Genomic DNA, 24,209 nt, shown 5'->3' with positions numbered 1-24,209 from the left:
GTCAAAAACCGCTTTTTAACTTCACTTAAAATGCCACGTAAGCTACGTAAGAATATACGTAAGAGGAAGAGAGCATTGAAACATCCAATAGTAAAACTGACACCACAACAACAGTTGCAACAACAAATGCTGAATGACCCCACTATGTTGCAACAAATGTCAAGCAATCCTATGCTTTTAAACCGAGTTGTTGGTGCACAGAGTGGAGGTTTAAGAGCGGCACTTTTAGCGAAAATGGCAGGCTATGGTGGAGCTGCAGACGGAACAGCCTATAACCCTCAAAGTCAAATGAATTTGAGTTCACTCAAAAATCAAATAACAGATGTCAAAAAGTCAAACATAGACATACAGAAGCAAATAAGTGAAAACGAAAAGAAACTAGAATATGACAGACACACAAAGAAACTCAATGAGTTAAACGTAGAGAAAAAGAAGAAAGAAGAACAACTGAAAGAACTAAGTACAGAGGAATATGCGAAAAAAGTGTCAGAAAAAGCAGCAGAAGTAGCAAAAATGGAACAAGATGTCATAAATTTGAAAAACCATACTACTCAATATAAAATACTGAAAGATGAAGAAATAAAACAAAAAGCCCTGAAGACATATATGGATAGCGATGAGTATAAAAAAGAAGTTGAAGCAAATGTAAAGGCAGAAAAACTTTTACAGTTGCAAAACCAAACCGTACAGTATGAAAACTTAGCACAAGAAAGTAAAAATAACGACGCGGCTATGCAAAAGGCAATGAAAAGCGCAGAATATATAAAAGCTAACAATGACTGGTTAGATGCCCAAGCCAACGCTAAAGCAGCCCAACTCATAGGGTCAATAAGGACAAAAATACAGCGGATGAAGATAGTTCAAATGAAGCTTTAACAAATGCTGACTTTAAGAACGCTTTCGAAGCTCTTCATAGTAAGGTGAAACAAGTGAACGATTTCTCATCTGGAAAGAAACTGAAGTCTGAAGGTTTCGACAAAGAGTTAAAAGAAGTAGCACAAAATATGACGAAAATAACAGACGCAGCAACGAGACAGGCAGTTCAAAGTGCCTATGACGCCGTTAGAGCAACTGTTGTGAAAAGTCAAGAAAAAGAGTTACAACAGACCAAAACAGACCTAGTAAATGCTTTCTTAAGAACGAAAAGTCAGGTAGGACATTACGCTGCAGATGGAACATATGTGCCAGCTGGTGGAATTTATATACCACCAAACCCTCCAAGAGAAGCACCTGCACCAGGACTACCTAGAACATTTACATCGTCACATGGACACAGACACAGGCATGCACAACAACCAACACAACAACCACCTCCACAACCAGCACAGCAACCAACAGTTCAAAATCCAGCACAACAACCAACACAACAACCAACAGTTCAAAACCCTGCACAACAACAACCACAAACAGAACAAGGACATAAAGAAGTTTTAGAGATCCAATCTTCTTCTTTCTTTTTTGACAGATGTTTATATGACACTTTTTGTTCAGCACAAAAAACTACTCGGTCAAAGTGTTGTCAGTTTTGTAAAATAACGGTCCTATCTCATTCTATAAGGGGAAAAGGCTTCTCAAAGTATACTTCCTTGGAACGCCTGTAACTTTTCCTGTAGCGACGATAGACCCTTACTTGTCCGGACAAAGTTATACTATTTTGAGTGTTCTACAAAAAAGTCAACAGCGACGACTCTCAAAAACCGTTGTGTAAAAAGTTTTACCGTTGGACAAAAAAGTATATATAGAAAACAAAAAACGTTTATAGTTCATTCAATATTTGAGATGGAACGGTTTGCCAACGGTAACTATTAAATAAAATAAAAAAATAGAGGGGGTTACCGTTGACGAAAACGGTTTATTTTAAACTTTTCTATGAGTAGTCCGAAAAAAAACAGTTTATTTTTGTCTAATGGAAGCCAACATTAACAATTCTCAACCGCTAACCAAAGCCAAAGCCCCACAACCTCCAAGAACTGGCACAGCTGTTAGAATAACCGCCAAAAAGTCTAACAGCGAATTAAGAGAAATTCTTCAACAAATTTGCTCTAAATATCTCAAAGACGCCGAAGAAAACACACAACCAGACGCTATATACAATACTCAGTTCTGTGAAGTTCTGAACAAAGCAATTGCTAGTTCAATTGAACTTACTAAGACAATTCCAAGTCCAATTGAGCTTAGCGATGTCTTAGTTCAGTATTTTCCAACATTTACTAAGCTTATAATGTTGAGAACTTTATACCAAGTTCGTCAAAATCTTCCTCGTTCCATCCAACGGTCATTCGACAAGAGAATTGCCGAATTTCAAGTCTTTAGTTACGGATATGACCAAGATGAATACATTGACGAGTTCGGAGACAACTGTACAAAATGGTTTGACTGCTATACGACTACACAATTTGAATTCGACTTTCTCGAATTCAACGCAGCAACCATTTATATCATTGCTCTTTACCTTTCCGAACAACAACAAGACCTCGCAGATGGAGATGTTGTTACTGTCGTCATGGAAACTCCTGAACAATTCGGAAAAAAGAAGTCTCTAATTGCCAAATTTGTTCCAGGACATCAGCTTTTCCAACGCACAGAAGTCTTCTGTATTCCTGGAACTAAGTTCTTTGTCAGGAGCGAACTCAAAGAAAGATATAATGTGTCATTCAATTACACATTATATAATGTCTTCGACCCAGAAGAAGACTTCTTCCCAGAAGCAATGGAGGAGGAAGAAGAGGAGAAACACGAAGAAGAGAAACACGAAGAGTCCTCCGAATTCACACCAGAAGACTAACAATTTTCCGAATAAAAACCTCATTTTATACTAAACATCTTCAGGGCTAGAAGGCACGAAGTGCCTGGAAGCCCCACTACCTTTTTTTTTTTTTTTTTTTTTTTTTTTTTTTTTTTTTTTTTTTTTTTTTTGATTATATATGTAGAAGATAAGTACCTTAATATGTACGTAAATTTTAATGAAATTTATACAACATTATAAAAATTTATGAATAAAAACTTGATATAAAATAACATTTTTATTTTTACTAAGAAAAAAAAAGGTTTTTGATAATAAATTTATTTTATTTCGAAAAAGTAGCAATAATCGTAAAAGGGTATTGATAGGCTTGCTAAAGTAACTAATTTTAGCTGTCAAATACTTTTGTATTTTGAAGTAAATTAGTATAAATTTGTTTTTACTTTTATTTCGAAAAAGTAGCAATAATCGTAAAAGGGTATTGATAGGCTTGCTAAAGTAACTAATTTTAGCTGTCAAATACTTTTGTATTTTGAAGTAAATTAGTATAAATTTGTTTTTACTTTTATTTCGAAAAAGTAACAATAATCGTAAAAGGGTATTGATAGGCTTGCTAAAGTAACTAATTTTAGCTGTCAAATACTTTTGTATTTTGAAGTAAATTAGTATAAATTTGATATTATTTTAACTCCCTTTGAAAACCTCAATTTTCCATACAGAGGGAACGGGAATAGCATCCAATATTCCCTGAGAATGGTTGCGCATTCTCAGTTCCCTCTATATTTCGAACGAAGCTCTCATCGGTCTTTTTTTTTTAATACTAAACGTTTTTTTCCCTGTCACTTTTAGCTAAAATTTGGGTTTGCCGAATGCCGTGATCAGTTAACATAAAGTATATGTATCTGTGTATAATACCGTTGCTAATATAGCAGGAATTTTTAGAGTTCTCATTGAATTGTTGACAAGATGAATTTATCAGCTAAATAACATGCATATTTTAGGCTAAAATTTTGAAGAAAAGTTTCCGAAGGTAATGTCCAAAATGAAAACGAATTCCCTAAACCGATATAGCTATAAAGTTTATGAAGATTTCAATATTTATCTTGAACGACGATAAAAATTGTTTGGTCTGAGATTTCTATAAATTTTACTTTGTAAAGTTCAGAATTTTTTTAAGAATGTCGAGTTCGAAGCCGGCAACAATTGAAAATGAGTGTGATTTTAGCAATATTAAGCCAATAGAAGTATTCAAATACCCTAGTCAAGCTTCAGAAATTATTTGGGACCTCAACCCCGATAATATTTTACAATCATCATCGCTTATTATAGACTTCATTAAAAATAGAAAAATATCCATCCAAATAGCGTTTTCGTCGATTGATGTTTTTTCACAAATTCATGTTAAAAAAATTAAATTATATGCAGAACTTTATCAAATGATATCAAACGAATTCTCATGCATCATACAACCGAAAAATAAGGAATTAGCATTGCTTCTATATGGTGAACGTTACTATCCTAGATTCCTCGGGATTAAAACAAAAGAAGATGTTCTCAATTTATATTCAACAAATTCTCCATATTATTACATTGCATGGAATAAAGTTGATGATCTTAAGAGTAAATTCCCAAATCTTGATATTGATAAGCAAATTAAAATCGCATTAACGCCACTTGATTGTGCTATTTTCCACGGATCAGAATTGTGCTTCAATTACTTGAAAAATTTAGGAGCTAAATACAATTATTATTCCGAAAAAATATGCTGTTCAAGGCGGAAATCCAAATATTTTTATGCAAATGATCGAAGATGGTAAATCATTTGATAGAATGATTAATACAGCATTAGATTATCGAAATTATGAAATTGCTAAGTTCCTTAAAACAAATTTTGGACAAACTCCTGATTCAATAGAAGAATGCATGTATTTTGGAAATTATGATATTGCATCTTATTTGCTTTCTAATGGAGAAAATATTGACAAAACTTACATTATCCATCTGTTTCTTTTCATACTTATCATTTTTTATGACATTCTCTTTCTTTTCATATTTCTCATTGTTTTATGGCATTCTCTTTTTTTTTCATATTTCTCATTGTTATATGAAATTGTCTTTATTTTCATATTTATCATTATATTATTATATTCTCTTAATACAAATGAATGCCCTCTTAAGGCTGCGATCAAAGCGAATTCAATAGAGATTGTCAAATACATTGTTGATTATGGTGCTAATGTTAACTTGAAATTTATACTATTTCTTTTCATATTGATCATTGTTTAATAACATTTTCTTTCGTTATATATCTATTATTGTTTTATGGCACTCTCTTTCTTTTCATATTCAACATTGTTTTGATATTTATCATTATTTAATGAATTTCTCTCAATATTAATGATTGCCCGCTTACTATTGCAATCAAAGAGAAATCAATAGAAATAGTCAAATTCTTAGTTGAACATGGTGCAGATGTTAACATAAATCTTATTCTCTTTGTTTTCACATTTATCATTGCTTTATCAAGTTTATCTTTGTTTTATGACATTTGGTTTCTTTTCAAATTTATAATTGTTTTATAACATTCTCGTAATTTTCATATTTATCATAATTTAATAGAGTTCTCTCGATATTAATCATTGTCCACTTACTATTGCAACTCTGGTGAATTCAATAGAAATTGTCAAATTTTTAGTCGAACATGGTGCTGATGTTAACATTATACTTATTCTTAATCTTTTCATAATTATCAATGCTTTATAAAATTCTCTTTCTATTCATGTTTATCATTGTTTTATGACATTCTCTTTCTTTTCATGTTAAACATTGTTTTGTAACATTCTCTTTCTATTCATGTCTATCATTGATTTATTTCATTCTCTTTCTTTTCACATTTATCATTGTTTGATGTAATCCTCTTTCATTTCATATTTCTTTTTGATATATCAAATTCTCTTTATAATATCGCAACTCCATTGGATTTTGCAATTCGAATATCATTATGTAAAATTGAAAAATATTTACTTGAGCACGGAGCTAAAATAGGCAATAAGCAGTTATACCGCATAGCATAATTTAAACTTTTTCATATTTATTAGTAGATAAACGATTAAATATTGTAAATGAAAATATTCAAAATTAATTTATAAAAAACAGTAATTTTGGGAAGTCAAGTTTCCATAACGTGGGTGGGTTTTCACCCAGCCATAAGGATCACACTTTCGAGAGTTTTACATGGTATTTGTTGACAAATGCCATTAAGAGTTATATTAGGGAAAACTTAACCACATTATATTATTTTTTTTTCAAAAAAATAAGTTGTCACGTATTATATATAGAAAACAATAAGCGATGCCATTACAATTTTCGAATTTTATTTAGTAATGCACAAATCTGAACAAAATATTCTTATTTATGGATTAATAATATAATGTATCATATTTTATCTAGTTATATAGTTAATCCACAAGCCTGTTTTAAGAAAATAGAGATTAATATAATCTTATAATTTTTGCTTTAAAAAAATTATGAAATAATGAAAATATGACATGTTTGAGTTTTATGATTTCAAGTTATTATAGTAATTTGATTCAATTTAGAATAGATAATCATCTGCGAGCATAATTCTCGCTTCGTTATCCGTTTAAAAATGAGTGTAAGCTCCGGATCACGGACTTCTCTCACATATGAAAGTAAAAAAGGTGATTCAACACAATCTAACACGAATTCAGGATCAGATGATTCAGTAGATAAGGATGATTTAATTGATGAAATGCAGATAAAATTTGGAGAACTTTTAGACGCAAATCAAAAACTCGGAAATACGAAAAGACAAGTTGAAGCACTGAAACAACAACTTTCAAGTCAACAAGACAGTTTCGAACGCGAAAGAAAATCGTTAAATAATGAAATTCAACGGCTCAAAGATGAATTAGCACATCAAAAGAATTTAGCAACAACAATGCAAAATGAAATATCCGGATACAGACAAAAAATCGATGAAAAAGACGACGCATACAGAAAATTAAAAGAAGAGTTTTCAGTTAATGAAGCAAATTCCAGAACTGACTTTAACAACCTCCTTGAAAAACAAAAACGCGACTTTCAAGCTTTACTTGACAAAAAAGATAATGATCTTAAAGAATTACACAAGCAGATGGTAGAACTTCGTGCAGAAAATGTTACAAACAACGATTCTATGCTCAAAAAGCATATTGAACTCGAGAAACTTACATTAAATAAAGGAAAGTTAGAAACTCAATTAAGACGCCTTGAAAATGAGAAAAATGAGGCTGATGAAAGAGCAGCATCACTTAGACAGCTTATACACAAGATGAAAGATGAAAAACAATCATTATCAGACAAAATTTCATTGAATGAGCAACAAATCGAAAAATACAAGAGCGAAGTTCATGCACAACAAACAGTTATAGAATCTCAAAAGGATGATATAGAAGAATTACAAGAAAAGATGGCAAAAGTCCAAGAAATTCTTCCGCATATTACAGATTTCAATCAACTTGTTGATGAACTCAGCGACAGAGTTGAATTAGCCGAGAAATTACCTAAAGAACTTAAACTTACCAAGAAACAATTAAGAAAAGCCATAAAAGAACTCGGATTATCTCAATCCGAAACAGAAAGATTTGGTGAACAAATCTCTTCACTAAAAGAAGATTCTTCAATGTTACAGAACACTATTGAAGACTTAAATACAAAGAATGAACAGTTAATCAATCAGATTCAACTTCTAAGAAATGCTCAAAAGAATACAAAAGTTATTGAGTCAGCGAACAGAGAATTTTCTCATCGTATTAATGCAATTAACTCTGCATTAAAAGGTATATCGAATACTCCATCATTAAGAACGATTATCATTGCAACAGTCATATCAAAAAGATGGTCAAAGATCAATAAATTGCCAAAAGTTTATGAAAATGATTATAGAAATTGGTGGTGGATTTGCGGAAATGATCCACAAGTACATAAAATCAATGAGCCATTTGCAATAATAAAAGATCTTCAAAACTCTAAATCAAAACTTCTAAAGAAGATAGAACATTTGGTATTGATCATCAAAGATGCAGAAAAATTACAAAATATGAGAGAAAATCAATTGGCTGAAAAAGATCATTTAATTTTAATTGCCAAAGCGAAAGAAGAAGAACTTAATGACCAGATAAATAATCTCACTACTCAAATGCAGCAAACTATTGATCATTCGGAGTTTTCAAAGTTGAGTGAGAAATACGCAAGTGTTAAGAATTCTTTGAAAGAAGTTACAGCTGCATTAGAACAATCCAAAGATGAGATAATGCAGTTAAAGCATGAAAATGTTATGCTTAAGCAGAAACAGACAGAGTTTTCTGATATCAAATCAAATAAAGAGAGAAATGAACAAGCATTGAAATCTAAACTTTCCGAAGCAGAAGATGAAATTACTCTTCTTAGACAAGCTCTTTCTTCTAAAAATAGAGAAATAGCTTCTTTAGAATATAAAACAGGAAAAATTTCTGCAAAGTATATCAACATGCCTAACAACAACTCGGAGCAGCCAACTAATGATGCTCATCAGCAAACAGAGATTTCATACTGCTCTTCTTCTATGACTAACGTCAAAAAGCCTCTTCAAGAGAGATTGCTTGCGATGTCAAGGCTCATTAATTGATAATATTTGTTTTTTATATTTTATTGTGTTTTTTATATGTAAAAGTTGATGTTATAAATTCTCATACATGTAGGCGGAAATCTATAAAAATATACTTGTTTAATTAATTTTGTTACACTACGTTTATAATGGATTAATTGAAAAATTCATACAAGTGCAAATGTGAATATTTTCCATTCAATATGTTCATTAATTGAGCATTTAAAAATTGATGTATTATATCGTTTACTTTTTTTTCCATATGCGATTATTGTCATACTTTATTAATGCTTTTAATTTAAATACTGGTTTTACCAATTTTTTTTGACCTTTTTTTAATGCATGGGAAACCCATTGAAAGGCATTATTTATTATTTCAAAATTTTCAATAGCTTCTGAAAAGTGTTCCGGTAATTGACTGAATATTCATCTGATGGGCGCACATTACTTTCAGTTTCATCCACCACAACAAATGTACTCATATCAAGTGCATGTACCGCTATTTATGGGTATGATAAAGAAAATTATTGTTTCAAACTTGCAAAAGATTCGATTGAATCCTTTTCGTTTGAGGACAATCCACAACTATCAAATATTAATGCTTATGCCTTTTATGCATGTCAGAAGTTACAAAAAGTTGACCTTTCAAAATGTAGTCAGCTGCGAATCATTGGGAATTATGCATTTTTTGGATGTTCTTCAGTTACATCTGTTATTCTTCCTGAAGGATTAACAACAATATCACCCAATGCCTTTACTTCATTTAAGATTACAACTATAAATATCCCATCAACTGTTTCATCAATTGGTGAGTACGGAATATCAGCTATGGGAATTACATCAATAACATTCTCACCTGGATCTCAACTAAAAAGTCTAGTTCATGATACTTTTTATTACCTTAATTTATTAGAGTTTACTATTCCTCAAAGTGTTTCCAGTATAACAGGTGTTGCATTTAGTTTTAATGGGAACATGAAGAATATTTATGTTGATGCAATGATCAATATTTTTGGAGTGATAACAAAGCGGTATACAATAAGGATAAAACAGTCATTTATTATTGTGCATCAGCATGTGGAGATAGCTATATAATTCCAGATTCTGTCATCAGAATAGAGAAAGGGTGCTTTATTAATTCTAACTTAATCAATATAATAATACCAGATTCGGTTCAAGAAATATTATCTTATGGATTTTATTTTTGTAGAAGGCTTAAACAAGTTCAACTTCCACCAAATCTTACTGTTTTGAGTTATAGACTTTTTACAGGATCTGCCTTAACATCAATAAGAATTCCAAGTACAGTTAAAAATCTTGAGAGTGAGGTTTTTGATATGTGTAATTCTTTAAAAACAATTGTTCTTCCTGATAATCTTGAAGATATAGGAGGTAGTGCATTACTAGATATACCAGATTTAAACGTGACGTTAACAAGTCCTTCACTATATATTGACAAACAACTTATTATCTATTCAAACAACAATAAAACAGTTTCTCAATATCTTGGCCGATTGAATAAAGTTATAATCCCCCATACAGTCACAAGAATAAAAACTAAAGCATTCTATCAAAAAGTTAATCTAAACACTGCCATTTTTGATGATGAACCTCAACTTCAATATATTGATGTTGGGACTTTTTATGGATGCTCAAACTTATATAATTTCACGTTTGGAAATCAAATTATGTATATAGGAGATCGTGCTTTCGAAAACACAGTTTTGAACACACACATATCTTTCCCTTCAACTTTGATAGCAATATATTCAAGTGCATTTAGAAATTGTAACAGAATTCCTTCAATATCTTTCTCTTCTTCCACACAATTGCAGCTATTTGAAAGTGCCTTTCAAGATTGCGACTCCATCACATATATTACTTTCAACACAAATCCAAGTATATCAATTGGTTCTGATTGTTTTAATGGTTTGTCGTCACTTAATACTATCCAAATACCTAATTGTGTCTCATCAATTGAAAGTGCATGCTTTGCAAACTGTGGACTCACTCGTATTATTTTCGAAAACAACATGATTACATCTACTATATTATCACCATCAATATTTAAAGGATGCGAAAGTTTGACATCATTTACAATCCCATCCAACTGTTATTCAATTGGTTCAAATGCTCTATCTGGCACATCTATTACACATCTTGATATACCCGATTATGTATCAATTTTTGATGTTTATTGTTTTGCATTCTGCTCAAGTTTAAGATCAATCACAATCAAGAATTCTAGTAAGTTGACTTCTATCAGGCTTGGCGTTTTTCGTGGCTGCAGTAACTTCGAAACAATCAATGAATTTCGTTCAGAAAATTTTGTTTGTGAGAATGGTGCTCTATATAGTAGTGATAGAATTAAGATGCATGTATACCCACCGGCATCCAAAAGAAATTACTTTTATCTTCTGGAAGGTGTGATTTCTATTGAAGATTCAGCTTTCATAGGTTGTGCCAACCTTCAGGCAGTTCTCCTTCCCGAAAAAAGTCTCGTCAAAATTGGTCAAAGTTCATTTGAAGGATGTATCAATCTTCGGCAAATCACAATTCCTTCTAGTGTAGTTTCAATTGGAGAAAATGCATTTTCAAATTGTCCTCTTCTGAATTGCGGAGCCCTCATACAAAATATTAATAATAAAACTTTCATAAATATTCTTAAAAAGAGTGGGTTAGATATTTCATCTGCGAAACATTGTTCAGAGTTTTCATGTAAAGCAAATATGATTTCTAAAACGAATCATCCCATCACTGTAATAGCTGTTTTCATTTTAATGTGAGAATAAAACCTTAACCTTATCATGTATATGTTTTTTAATGAAAAAATAATATGGAAGATAGCAAATAGAGTGAAAGTTTAATCAAATAAAGCAATTTTAAATAGAAATAAAAAAGCAGGAATAATACAACAAATTATCTTTCAGTCAAGATTCAAACATAAGCTTGCCGACGAGCAGTTCTAACTGAATTTCCGCGATTATCATTCATGTTCTCATTGTGATAGAGATCATCTCCTTTCTTTCCTTTGCGCTTAATTGGAGGGACACTTCCGCAATCTGTGATTTTTCCAGCAAACTTCTTTTCAATAGCTTCTTGTTGCTCATCTTCTTTAAGTTTCTCGATGTATGGTCTTCCATCCCATTCGAAATCGTAGCCATTATCCTTCCTGAACTTGTCAAGCATCCTCTTCAATTTGTCGATCAAACTTGGAAGTGTAACCTTATACCTTCTGCGAGCACGTTCTTCAAAGACAAGAATCTTTGCTGAGTCTGTATCTCTTGCAGTGTAGTTCTTTGGATCATGATTCTTAAGAACATCATCATAATCTTTCTTAATTTGTTCAGCTTGAGTGACCAATTTAACAAGATCATTGAGTTTAACTTTTAATTTCTTTAGGCGAACAATTTCATCATTCATCTGTTGGAATATCTTAACGGCTTCTTGTCCTGTTTCGCAATTTTCATCAACCATGAGGCGACCCTCAGGAGGAATATGGAAGAAGTCATAAAGCTCTGCAAGCTGTTCACGATGTGCCTTGATAAGTGTTGGAAGTTTCTCGTCCATCTGCTTTTGTAATTTAGCTAATTCCTTCATGCAACCTTCATAAACTTCATCACTGATTGTAGCATATTTCTCTAGGAATGCTTTTCTGTAGGAATCACTTATGTTGAGGGTGTCCCAGAGATGAGTGATATTGAGTGCAATCTCTTCAAACTCTTTAACTCTGTGGGCCTTTACCTGTTGAAGCCTTTCAAGAAGGTTCCTGATACCATCAATGACCCCTGGTGTAAGTAATGGTGAATTCAAGACAGCTTCTTCTTGATCTGAAAGCTTGCTTGAGAGTTCTTTCTGAATTGAGTAGATTTCGTTTTTGATATCATCTGCAACAAGTCTCTTCTCCTCGATCTCGTGTTGTAAATCCTCAACTTTGAGTTTCAATCTTTCAAGACGCTCACGAGAGTAGTCATCATCCCCAAGAACTGCATAATCACCGCGTTCAGCTTCTGGAATACCTAACATGTTAAAGTGATCGACTGCCATGTGAATTAAGTTTTCGAACTTCTTAAGTCTCTCTGCACATGCGTTTCTGAAGTTTTCGTATGCATCTTTAGCTTGTGCAAGTTGTTGAAGTAAATTGATTGGTTGAATGTCGAAATTTGTCTTGTTAATCTCATCTTGTGTAATTCCGTAAGCTAACATGACTTTTTTATGAGCCTTTTGAACATCTTCAATCTCTTTTCTTGTTTTATCACGTCTAATCTTCAATTGATTTGTGTAATCCTGAGTTAATTTGATCATTGCGTTTTGAACGCTTATTGTATCTTCTTTTCTCATATCATTATCAAGACCTAGTTCTTCCCAGAGCTCTAGCGTCTTGCTAGGGAACTGGACACTAAGCATAAATGCATCTTCACCCATGATGATTTTTGATAAACGTACAGTTTTAGAAAATTTCAGATAAAATTTGATTTTGAAAGGTGGTTTAACGTACAGATTTCGAGCTCTTATGACGTTAAGCAACGATTTGAGAAATGCTGACTGTGAGCCGCTACCAAATGACCCTATTACAGTATGATGGACTTGCATCCGGAATATTTTCACTCGCATTTTCCAATATGCTTAATTTTGCCAAAACTGAACCATAAAATCCGTCTCATATGCTGAAATCTTCATAATCTAATCATTCGGCTACTTGATTCCCCAAAATCTCTTTGATTGTGCAATTGTTACATCAAAATGCGTTAGCAAAATAATCAAAGCAAGAATACTTTTAAAAAACATTTCAATACGTATTACATATCTATATCCCTTTAAATATATTAAATATATAAGTTAATAAATGTTTTTTATTCAAATCACATCTATGTATATTAATATGAATGTTCACATTAGCTCTTTCCAGTGAATCCCTACTAATATATATAATCCTGTTCGAATAACGTGAAATTGTATAAAATTTTCTTGAAAATCTAACTTAAAACTACAAAATTAAATAAGAGTTAAGAATGGCCATGATTAATAAAACATCTTTTTCATATCATTCTCTCAATTCGAGGTGGTGAACTTCACCACGATTATTTTCCTTTCAATTTATATGATTTGATGCACTGATTAAAAATTTATCAATGGACGAAATTAGATCAGAACCAGACGTTCCAAACCACAGGTCTTTGGATGAAGAGTGCAGCATTGAGTTCTATGACCTCTTTTCCAAGATCCAAGAAGCTTTCGAGCGAAAAGATTCAGAAGAATTCGAGTATTATTTAGATGAATTTGTTTCAACAAACAGAAATGGACATCAAGAAGAATTATCAGAAATAGCATCAATGCTGTTCACATACATCGGAGAAACCAACTCAGCATTCGCAATTGAATGTCTTCAAGTCGCATTACTTAATTCAGACGATTTCGCCAAAGTTTTATACAGCAATTACAATATCTTAGACTTTATCCAGACATTAGAAGATCCAGTAGATGTAGTAGAGTTCTTAAAAGCTTACGCATCCTTCAATGTCGAACACAAATTAACATTATTGCTTCAATTAGAGAGAATCTTCGAAATTTACATCAAAAAACTTCCTCTTTTAACAATGTATCACTTGTTACCTCCACTCCTACTTTGTCTCATCTCTCCGACCTTTGATGACAAAGTCAACGAAACAATTCTCTCAAACATCGAAATCCTTCCTCCAGAACAACAGATCCAGGTTGCTGCAAGGTGTTCTGAACTCGGAATCAAGTGCAAACTTTATTTCGAAGTCAATAATGATATCGAAATAAATATCCAAACAATCAAAGCTTTGGGAGCATCAACAATCTTTTTACAGAAGGTAATAAGTTATTTCTTCTCTCCTGATGAAGAAATGAAAGAGATTTGTTACTGGTATCTGATGATAATTTCATACAGAGGAAAATCTGAAGATGTATTGAAGATCATATCGAATCTGGATATGATTCATCATTCAATTCATTACGATGAATTGACTTACACGATGAAAAGGTACATTATGACGTTTAGCGCCATTTTGTTGATAAGAGCCAATATCCTCTTTGTTGATTTACAAGAAATGATTGATTTTGCTTCTGATTCTGGCAATTCTTTCTTATCTTTGTTGATATTGAGGGCAATTTACCTCGGAAGGATCGAAAATGATCCAGAAATTATCGACATAAACTGCTTGAGAGATAATTGCGATGATTCAAAGGAAGAACCAAGAGCTGAATATTATTTTTCAAAAATTCTTAATGAATAACTAAGAATAAACACTTCTTATTATTTTAACTTATCATGGTGATTCTTGTTTAGTGATATATTTATCTCAAATTCAAATTACCCCCTCATTAGTAATGATTTATAGAGAATAGTTGATATAGATTTTGTATTGTATAGGACATGATGTGTAAATTTACTAAGATTATTTAGTTAAGCATTATCATTTCAAGCTAGAAATGGTGAATGTAAACTTGGAAGAATTTTGAGAAAATTTTACATGACATTTGCGTACAAATGCCATGTAAAACTCTCAAATGATGATCCTTTTCAGCTTCGTATTTTTCTTATATTTGTACTCATTAGTCAATCATAACTTTAACTCTTGGAGTCTTTTCCAAAAATATATATTCTTTGTTTTTCTTTGCGTTCTGTTCCAATGATCTAATTGAGTCCATATATCATTAGCGCCAATAGAGAAAAGATAACTCTCCTTGTTTATCACTTAGATCAATACTATCTAAAGAGAAGGTAATGGCATGTTATTTGATAAGTCTGATATTGCTGAAAATTAAAAATTGATTTTGAAAACATTATAAATAAAAGTGTCAATTTTTTATCTAAATATTTCTTGTCATTGTTATATGCATATTTAAAACGAAATTTTGGATTTAATTTCAGCGGTTGTGTCAAAAATAATGTCTGATGATATTTTGAATTTCAAGTTTTTAATGATCGGAGATGCTGGGGTTGGAAAGACTGCCCTTGTAAGAAGATTAATAACAGATGAATTTGATGGTGTGCTAGATAGTACGATTGGCGTAGAATACTCATTATACAAGTTGTCCATTGGCAATCAAAAGATTCAATTGCAGATATGGGATACAGCAGGGCAAGAGCAATATAGAGCACTATCTCAAGCATATTACAGAGATGCGGTCGGTGTTTTGATTGTATTTTCTTACAATAACCATCATAGCTTCGAAGGCTTGGAAGATTGGATTGTAGATGTACGAAATTACTGTCATCCAAAAGCTAAAATTCTTCTAGTTGGAAATAAAATTGATTTAGAAAGCGAAAGAACAGTATCTAAAGCAGAAATCGAACAATTCTCCAATAATAACCGTTTAGAATACATAGAAACCTCTGCAAAAACAAATGCAAACGTTACAGAAGCTTTTCATAAAGCAGCAAGAAACGTTTTTCAATCTGTCGTCACAAAAGAAATCCAGATAGGAATCCAACCAACCTTGTACGCACCTAAAAAGAAAGAAGAGAAAACTGGTTGCTGTTAATTTTTTTGAATACATTATCATGTTAGGTTATACTCATATTCCTATAGAAATGAGTTTTGCCGAATAATATATTAGACTTTGTAGATTATTGTCATTTTCTTAAATATTATGTTTTTATTTCTATCGTATATAGCTCGATTTTTAATTGCTTTCTACTAATTCCCTTTTCGGCAATTATATTATGATTTGATTGCAGTGAAATTGATCGATAATTTTTTTTGGCGTCAAAAATTTTCTCACTGGGTTTTCGTCTATCAATCCCAGCTCATTATATACGCAACCAATCAAAAATCTGATATGGGAGTCCAAGGCTAACTTTTTGTTGTCTACCTAATAAAAGAGGAAGCAGCATTAGTGAGAATAATCGCAAATATTCAATTTAAATTATCTTTTTATTCTTAATTTAAAGTGACAAAAAGAATAAAAAACCTATTCTAAGGCATGTTGTTATGTAAATGAGACTAGACATCATATTTTATGTTATGAAAAAAAAATATTTAGAATTTTAGAACAAAATAAATAGAAAAAATAGCATAACTTATGGATGTGCGTATATTAAATTTAATAAATTAAGAGAAATTATTTTTGGCGCCAAAATTATTCGTTAACTCTCAAATTTTTCTGAGTCAATAAGCCGCCAAAAAAGTGTCATTTCTTTATAGGAAAGGAAACCTATTTGACGAACAATCCGGACACTAGTGCCTCAGCGAATTTCCCCAAACCCACCAATCCCCTCCCTGCTGTTGTGCACCATCGATGGAAAGTAAGTCATCAATAGTCTCTTTTCCTGATTTCAAGCTAATGTTAGATCATTCATGAAAGAAATCATTGCCTTTCATCAGAGACTTTCGTTATAACTGCGCTGCTCTCAAGTTCATCTTGAGAAATTTACGTAATAACTGAATTCTCAAAATTCTTTAGGTGATCCAAAACACTGTAGCTGCTTGAACTTTGGACGAGCCTCGCACCCCAGAGAATAGAAATCCCAATCTTGCTCATGTTTAGTTGAATTAGTCTGCAGCAGTACAGCTCTGATACCACAAGATCGTGATGTATACAAAGTCACAACGCTATTTGATTCAACAACTAGCTAGTTTTGACATCAAATTGCAAAATTTGACTTCGTTATGAGCTCTTTGTAGCAAAAATACATTACACTTAAAGACTAGTTGCTAGACTGTAGTAGTTTGTTCGTATATATCTATTTTTCCCCAACGTATTGCATACTACATTTTGACAAGACTTGCAACCTTATAGTAACCTCGTTGGGAATTGTTCAAGCAAAGCGTAGGTAGCTAAGGTCGAGTAAGAGTTCTTCTTAAATCTTTCACTGAATGAGTAGGTGTTGGAAGAACTGTTCTCTAAAGCGATACAGTTGCGCTACATGTTCGTCAACTTGTCTAGAAATAAATATATCATTTGTTTTATACGTTTTTTCGTAATAAATCTATTTGTATTTGTTGTATTTGAGTATGAAGATGACAAAAACTACGGCATAAGACGCAGTACACTGGGCTTCGTTGCCATTTTATTTACCATGTTAAGAATAAACTTAACAGACATGCTTTGTTTTCGACGAAGCCATCTAAAATAACGTACATCTAAATAAAACTAAAAAACTGTAAAATTTCTTTATTTGATAGTATACTTCAAATTATGCACTATACCTTCTAGAATTCTATAACACTCTTTACATATAATTTTTTTAAAAAAAAGTTATATCTCGACAAAAATATGATTTATCAATAGAGTATGTAAAATAAAACTCATTCGCAGTATTAAAAAATCGTAAATCTTTCCAAAAAAATTTTGAATTACAAATTTTAAAACTTAAAACAACATTTTTTGAAGCGAAAAAACGAAATCTAATTTTTTTTGGAAAATTTAGAATAAATAGAGCTCTTTAACTCGTCGAATGCAAATTGTTTTCAAGTTTTTTTCGACCGGAAATTGAACTTTTAGAGTTTATACAATAAGATTCACATGAAAAAATACGGGTTTAACAAAGAAATCACCAATATAAAGGTTTTTTAGTAGAACGAGATTGATAAAAACTATGGTATGATAAAAAGACGATAATTTTTTTGGCGGGATAATTGAAGAATATGAATGATTCGAATTACAGACATACTCTAGTCCGAAACTTACTATGGTTCGTGACTTATTTTTGACACAGAATAGCTGTAGACTAAGGTTTACTCTAGATCCAGACTTATTATACAATTAAATTTGCTTTTGGAATAAGACTTAATTTTAGTTACAAACTTATCTTAATATCAGACTTATATTTAGAATCAGACTTACTTTAGTCTAGAACTTACATTTAGAATCAGACTTCCATTTCAAGTCAGACTTACTTTCGTCCGAAACTTACATTTCAAGTCAGACTTACTTTCGTCCGAGACTTACATTTCAAGTCATACTTACATTCGTCCGAGACTTACATTTCAAGTCATACTTACATTCGTCCGAGACTTACATTTCAAGTCATACTTACTTTCGTCCGAGACTTACATTTCAAGTCATACTTACTTTCGTCCGAGACTTACATTTCAAGTCATACTTACATTCGTCCGAGACTTACATTTCAAGTCAGACTTACTTTCGTCCGAGACTTACATTTCAAGTCAGACTTACATTCGTCCGAGACTTACATTTCAAGTCAGACTTACATTCGTCCGAGACTTACATTTCAAGTCATACTTACATTCGTCCGAGACTTACATTTCAAGTCATACTTACTTTCGTCCGAGACTTACATTTCAAGTCATACTTACATTCGTCCGAGACTTACATTTCAAGTCATACTTACTTTCGTCCGAGACTTACATTTTAAGTCATACTTACATTAATATCAAACTTATATTAACCTACGACTTACTTTTATTCCCAGACATCTTGATCCACACTGACATTGAAAACCACTCATACATCTAAAGCCACTCAAACATCTAGATCCACTACGACATGGAGATCCACTCAAACATAATTTTTGCTCTCTAACTACATTTTTATATGATTTTACAACCTAAATTTTCTTCTTTACCTAAAGATTATTCGCAATATCTGAATATCATTAATTAATTGAGATATTCAAGTTTTGACAGCGGATTTGGAAAGCAGACTTGATGGAGATTTTAAATCTGATGTCAAATCTTGGTTTTGTGCATTATTGGAAGAGAAAAAAGGACGAAAGTAAGTCTGACTTGAAATGTAAGTCTCGGACGAAAGTAAGTCTGACTTGAAATGTAAGTCTCGGACGAATGTAAGTATGACTTGAAATGTAAGTCTCGGACGAATGTAAGTATGACTTGAAATGTAAGTCTCGGACGAAAGTAAGTCTGACTTGAAATGTAAGTCTCGGACGAATGTAAGTATGACTTGAAATGTAAGTCTCGGACGAATGTAAGTATGACTTGAAATGTAAGTCTCGGACGAAAGTAAGTCTGACTTGAAATGTAAGTCTCGGACGAATGTAAGTATGACTTGAAATGTAAGTCTCGGACGAATGTAAGTATGACTTGAAATGTAAGTCTCGGACGAAAGTAAGTATGACTTGAAATGTAAGTCTCGGACGAATGTAAGTATGACTTGAAATGTAAGTCTCGGACGAAAGTAAGTCTGACTTGAAATGTAAGTCTCGGACGAATGTAAGTATGACTTGAAATGTAAGTCTCGGACGAATGTAAGTATGACTTGAAATGTAAGTCTCGGACGAAAGTAAGTCTGACTTGAAATGTAAGTCTCGGACGAATGTAAGTATGACTTGAAATGTAAGTCTCGGACGAATGTAAGTATGACTTGAAATGTAAGTCTCGGACGAAAGTAAGTATGACTTGAAATGTAAGTCTCGGACGAATGTAAGTATGACTTGAAATGTAAGTCTCGGACGAAAGTAAGTCTGACTTGAAATGTAAGTCTCGGACGAATGTAAGTATGACTTGAAATGTAAGTCTCGGACGAATGTAAGTATGACTTGAAATGTAAGTCTCGGACGAAAGTAAGTATGACTTGAAATGTAAGTCTCGGACGAATGTAAGTATGACTTGAAATGTAAGTCTCGGACGAAAGTAAGTATGACTTGAAATGTAAGTCTCGGACGAATGTAAGTATGACTTGAAATGTAAGTCTCGGACGAATGTAAGTATGACTTGAAATGTAAGTCTCGGACGAAAGTAAGTCTGACTTGAAATGTAAGTCTCGGACGAATGTAAGTATGACTTGAAATGTAAGTCTCGGACGAATGTAAGTATGACTTGAAATGTAAGTCTCGGACGAATGTAAGTATGACTTGAAATGTAAGTCTCGGACGAATGTAAGTATGACTTGAAATGTAAGTCTCGGACGAAAGTAAGTATGACTTGAAATGTAAGTCTCGGACGAATGTAAGTATGACTTGAAATGTAAGTCTCGGACGAAAGTAAGTCTGACTTGAAATGGAAGTCTGATTCTAAATGTAAGTTCTAGACTAAAGTAAGTCTGATTCTAAATATAAGTCTGATATTAAGATAAGTTTGTAACTAAAATTAAGTCTTATTCCAAAAGCAAATTTAATTGTATAATAAGTCTGGATCTAGAGTAAACCTTAGTCTACAGCTATTCTGTGTCAAAAATAAGTCACGAACCATAGTAAGTTTCGGACTAGAGTATGTCTGTAATTCGAATCATTCATATTCTTCAATTATCCCGCCAAAAAAATTATCGTCTTTTTATCATACCGTAGTTTTTATCAATCTCGTTCTACTAAAAAACCTTTATATTGGTGATTTCTTTGTTAAACCCGTATTTTTTCATGTGAATCTTATTGTATAAACTCTAAAAGTTCAATTTCCGGTCGAAAAAAACTTGAAAACAATTTGCATTCGACGAGTTAAAGAGCTCTATTTATTCTAAATTTTCCAAAAAAAATTAGATTTCGTTTTTTCGCTTCAAAAAATGTTGTTTTAAGTTTTAAAATTTGTAATTCAAAATTTTTTTGGAAAGATTTACGATTTTTTAATACTGCGAATGAGTTTTATTTTACATACTCTATTGATAAATCATATTTTTGTCGAGATATAACTTTTTTTTAAAAAAATTATATGCAAAGAGTGTTATAGAATTCTAGAAGGTATAGTGCATAATTTGAAGTATACTATCAAATAAAGAAATTTTACAGTTTTTTAGTTTTATTTAGATGTACGTTATTTTAGATGGCTTCGTCGAAAACAAAGCATGTCTGTTAAGTTTATTCTTAACATGGTAAATAAAATGGCAACGAAGCCCAGTGTACTGCGTCTTATGCCGTAGTTTTTGTTATCTTCATACTCAAATACAACAAATACAAATAGATTTATTACGAAAAAACGTATAAAACAAATGATATATTTATTTCTAGACAAGTTGACGAACATGTAGCGCAACTGTATCGCTTTAGAGAACAGTTCTTCCAACACCTACTCATTCAGTGAAAGATTTAAGAAGAACTCTTACTCGACCTTAGCTACCTACGCTTTGCTTGAACAATTCCCAACGAGGTTACTATAAGGTTGCAAGTCTTGTCAAAATGTAGTATGCAATACGTTGGGGAAAAATAGATATATACGAACAAACTACTACAGTCTAGCAACTAGTCTTTAAGTGTAATGTATTTTTGCTACAAAGAGCTCATAACGAAGTCAAATTTTGCAATTTGATGTCAAAACTAGCTAGTTGTTGAATCAAATAGCGTTGTGACTTTGTATACATCACGATCTTGTGGTATCAGAGCTGTACTGCTGCAGACTAATTCAACTAAACATGAGCAAGATTGGGATTTCTATTCTCTGGGGTGCGAGGCTCGTCCAAAGTTCAAGCAGCTACAGTGTTTTGGATCACCTAAAGAATTTTGAGAATTCAGTTATCCGTTACTACTCTTAAATTAAAGTAGAGCACTACAGCGAATCAATCGTAATGCCTAGTCTCTCCAGTAACAAGCTGATCTGCTATATTAACTTTAAAGCCAAATCGATTCACATTGTTGCTGGTAAGTCTGATTGCTTCAGATAGAGAGCATGAATTGCTTCTTTATCATCTAATCCCCATCCCCCTTGTTCCCGATTGGATGACATGGACAATTCATCTTTCTCTAACGAAACAAAATGACACTTTTTTGGCGGCTTATTGACTCAGAAAAATTTGAGAGTTAACGAATAATTTTGGCGCCAAAAATAATTTCTCTTAATTTATTAAATTTAATATACGCACATCCATAAGTTATGCTATTTTTTCTATTTATTTTGTTCTAAAATTCTAAATATTTTTTTTTCATAACATAAAATATGATGTCTAGTCTCATTTACATAACAACATGCCTTAGAATAGGTTTTTTATTCTTTTTGTCACTTTAAATTAAGAATAAAAAGATAATTTAAATTGAATATTTGCGATTATTCTCACTAATGCTGCTTCCTCTTTTATTAGGTAGACAACAAAAAGTTAGCCTTGGACTCCCATATCAGATTTTTGATTGGTTGCGTATATAATGAGCTGGGATTGATAGACGAAAACCCAGTGAGAAAATTTTTGACGCCATTTTTTTTTATATTTTTAAACACTTCTAAAATAGCTTGAAATCCTAACGATAGTATATAATAATGGAAAATCAGACAAATATCGAATCCATAAATGCATATATCGCTTAAATTCTAGTGAAACAAGAAATTTCGATATTTGATTAGGGTGAATCAATTCATTGTAATGCTATTAGTGAAACATATGATAGCCAATATCCGAAACATTTCAATATTTTGATCTTGGTTTGGAAATTTTCCGAATTAAGCATTTTCATATTGTAAATGTTCTTTTAAGGCTACCGAAGCTAGATATGCTTATAAATGATACAAGTGGGAATGAATATGCAGGAATGATACATGAATATTCATGTTTGAGTTCATTCATATAATATTAGTTCAATCCGATTATGATTTATAGTGATATTTCAGGCTTATATACATCATTATTAAAATAGATTAGGATTGAAATCAGATTAAAATTTCTGAAAATAATCCGAAAAATATTTTGTAATAGATTTAAAATTAACTAATTTTTACATTGTATTTAGATCAACTTACTTGAGAAGATCATTAATTTCGTACTCTTGTTGGCCGGTCATCTCTGTTTCGATAGCATTTGCACCAGTGTCGGAATTCTTGGGCTTATCTGTGTTGTTTTCGAATGTATCGATATAGAGGCAAAACATAAATGCGAAAACTATGGCTACAACTATAAGAGCTCCAGCCATGATAATTCCCTGAACCAAATTCTTCTTCATTTGAAAATTTGGATAAAACCGATAAATCTTTTGAAAGGATAAATCCCCAAACTCGGTATATAGAATTGGCATACATTATCTAAATAGATTACAAATTTTTTGAAATTGAGTCTGGCAAATTCTCGATCAAATCACCTAAATTTCCATTTTAGTATGAAATTTATGCATAGAAAAATAACGAAACCTCCTTTCTGATGAAATTTTGTATGAATTATTCATCAGATTTTGTTGAATATCAATTTTGGCTGTTGGTACATTGTAGTTATAATAGAATATTGAAATATATCATGATACAAGACCCGAATTAAAAATTAATCGGAAATTCCTAATTGTAATTTATCCACTGATTATATATAACCACAAGCATAGAATGTCCTGATCTCTGATAGTGAAAAAGGTAATAATTTAATACTTGTTATTAAATATTGGATCAAATTTGTCTTGCAATATTTTTTAGATGCTCATATAAGGTGTATGTATATAGTTCGCAAATATATATGTTTTTATTCCAATTCTTTTGTATTATTAACATCAAAATAACCTTCGATACCATTTTCATCGAAGTCTTGCTTAAATGGATCATCATTATCTCCAACAACACTTATAGTCCATAAAGGATTATCAGTAGTTACTGTTGTTGTAGTTGACGGAACAATTCCTGCAGTTTCTTCAACCATTTCAACCAATGAACTAGATTCATCATCTTGTTTCTTCTTCCTAATAACAAACCAAACAATTAAGGCAGCAACAACAATAAGGGCAATACCTGCCACAACACCAATAATCATATAAGTCGTGTTGCTCTTTGTTGGAGTAGCATCATTTTCTATTGCTAAAACAACGTCTGTTTCAACCAAAGCTGCCGCATCAAAAAGATTAATTTTTAGATTGAAAATTTATATTTGCTGTGGTTGTTGTGTTTTACTTGAAAACTACACCTTATACATACATGTTGCATATGTTTATAAAAATTTCTCATGAAATACAGATTAATTTCATAGAATATAAAAAATGTT

The 24,209-nt window shown here is 31.9% G+C and overlaps 8 protein-coding genes across 8 annotated transcripts, besides 1 other annotated feature; 5 read left to right on the top strand and 3 right to left on the bottom strand.

The window, feature by feature from the left end:
• Positions 1–1,906: 1,906 nt before the first annotated feature.
• TVAGG3_0419180 (uncharacterized protein) lies at positions 1,907–2,785 on the top strand (the record flags this gene model as incomplete). The annotated part of the gene is made up of 1 exon (XM_001285688.2): positions 1,907–2,785. The coding sequence occupies one exon, from the start codon at positions 1,907–1,909 to the stop codon at positions 2,783–2,785; it is 879 nt and encodes a 292-aa protein (XP_001285689.2).
• Positions 2,786–2,916: 131 nt separating this feature from the next.
• Positions 2,917–3,610: a mobile genetic element.
• A 2,782-nt stretch (positions 3,611–6,392) lies between these two features.
• On the top strand, positions 6,393–8,411 carry TVAGG3_0419160 (uncharacterized protein; the record flags this gene model as incomplete). The annotated part of the gene is made up of 1 exon (XM_001298530.1): positions 6,393–8,411. One exon carries the CDS (start codon positions 6,393–6,395, stop codon positions 8,409–8,411), a length of 2,019 nt encoding a protein of 672 aa, XP_001298531.1.
• Positions 8,412–10,078: 1,667 nt separating this feature from the next.
• On the top strand, positions 10,079–11,176 carry TVAGG3_0419150 (ribonuclease inhibitor domain-containing protein; the record flags this gene model as incomplete). Its single annotated transcript, XM_001298529.1, has 1 exon — positions 10,079–11,176. The coding sequence occupies one exon, from the start codon at positions 10,079–10,081 to the stop codon at positions 11,174–11,176; it is 1,098 nt and encodes a 365-aa protein (XP_001298530.1).
• A 60-nt stretch (positions 11,177–11,236) lies between these two features.
• Positions 11,237–12,814, bottom strand: TVAGG3_0419140 (microtubule binding; the record flags this gene model as incomplete). The annotated part of the gene is made up of 1 exon (XM_001298528.2): positions 11,328–12,437. One exon carries the CDS (start codon positions 12,435–12,437, stop codon positions 11,328–11,330), a length of 1,110 nt encoding a protein of 369 aa, XP_001298529.1.
• A 708-nt stretch (positions 12,815–13,522) lies between these two features.
• On the top strand, positions 13,523–14,650 carry TVAGG3_0419130 (uncharacterized protein; the record flags this gene model as incomplete). The annotated part of the gene is made up of 1 exon (XM_001297558.1): positions 13,523–14,650. The coding sequence occupies one exon, from the start codon at positions 13,523–13,525 to the stop codon at positions 14,648–14,650; it is 1,128 nt and encodes a 375-aa protein (XP_001297559.1).
• Positions 14,651–15,298: 648 nt separating this feature from the next.
• Positions 15,299–16,122, top strand: TVAGG3_0419120 (GTPase protein; the record flags this gene model as incomplete). Its single annotated transcript, XM_001297557.1, has 1 exon — positions 15,339–15,902. One exon carries the CDS (start codon positions 15,339–15,341, stop codon positions 15,900–15,902), a length of 564 nt encoding a protein of 187 aa, XP_001297558.1.
• A 6,132-nt stretch (positions 16,123–22,254) lies between these two features.
• Positions 22,255–23,194, bottom strand: TVAGG3_0419110 (uncharacterized protein; the record flags this gene model as incomplete). The annotated part of the gene is made up of 1 exon (XM_001299147.1): positions 22,990–23,193. One exon carries the CDS (start codon positions 23,191–23,193, stop codon positions 22,990–22,992), a length of 204 nt encoding a protein of 67 aa, XP_001299148.1.
• Positions 23,195–23,677: 483 nt separating this feature from the next.
• Positions 23,678–24,066, bottom strand: TVAGG3_0419100 (bifunctional inhibitor/lipid-transfer protein/seed storage 2s albumin superfamily protein family; the record flags this gene model as incomplete). Its single annotated transcript, XM_001299146.1, has 1 exon — positions 23,697–23,981. One exon carries the CDS (start codon positions 23,979–23,981, stop codon positions 23,697–23,699), a length of 285 nt encoding a protein of 94 aa, XP_001299147.1.
• Between the last annotated feature and the right edge of the window lie 143 nt (positions 24,067–24,209).

Source organism: Trichomonas vaginalis, chromosome V (assembly GCF_026262505.1).
Source record: "Trichomonas vaginalis G3 chromosome V, whole genome shotgun sequence".
In the NCBI taxonomy this organism is placed as follows: Eukaryota; Parabasalia; order Trichomonadida; family Trichomonadidae; genus Trichomonas; species Trichomonas vaginalis.
This window is presented reverse-complemented; position numbering and strand designations above follow the sequence as displayed.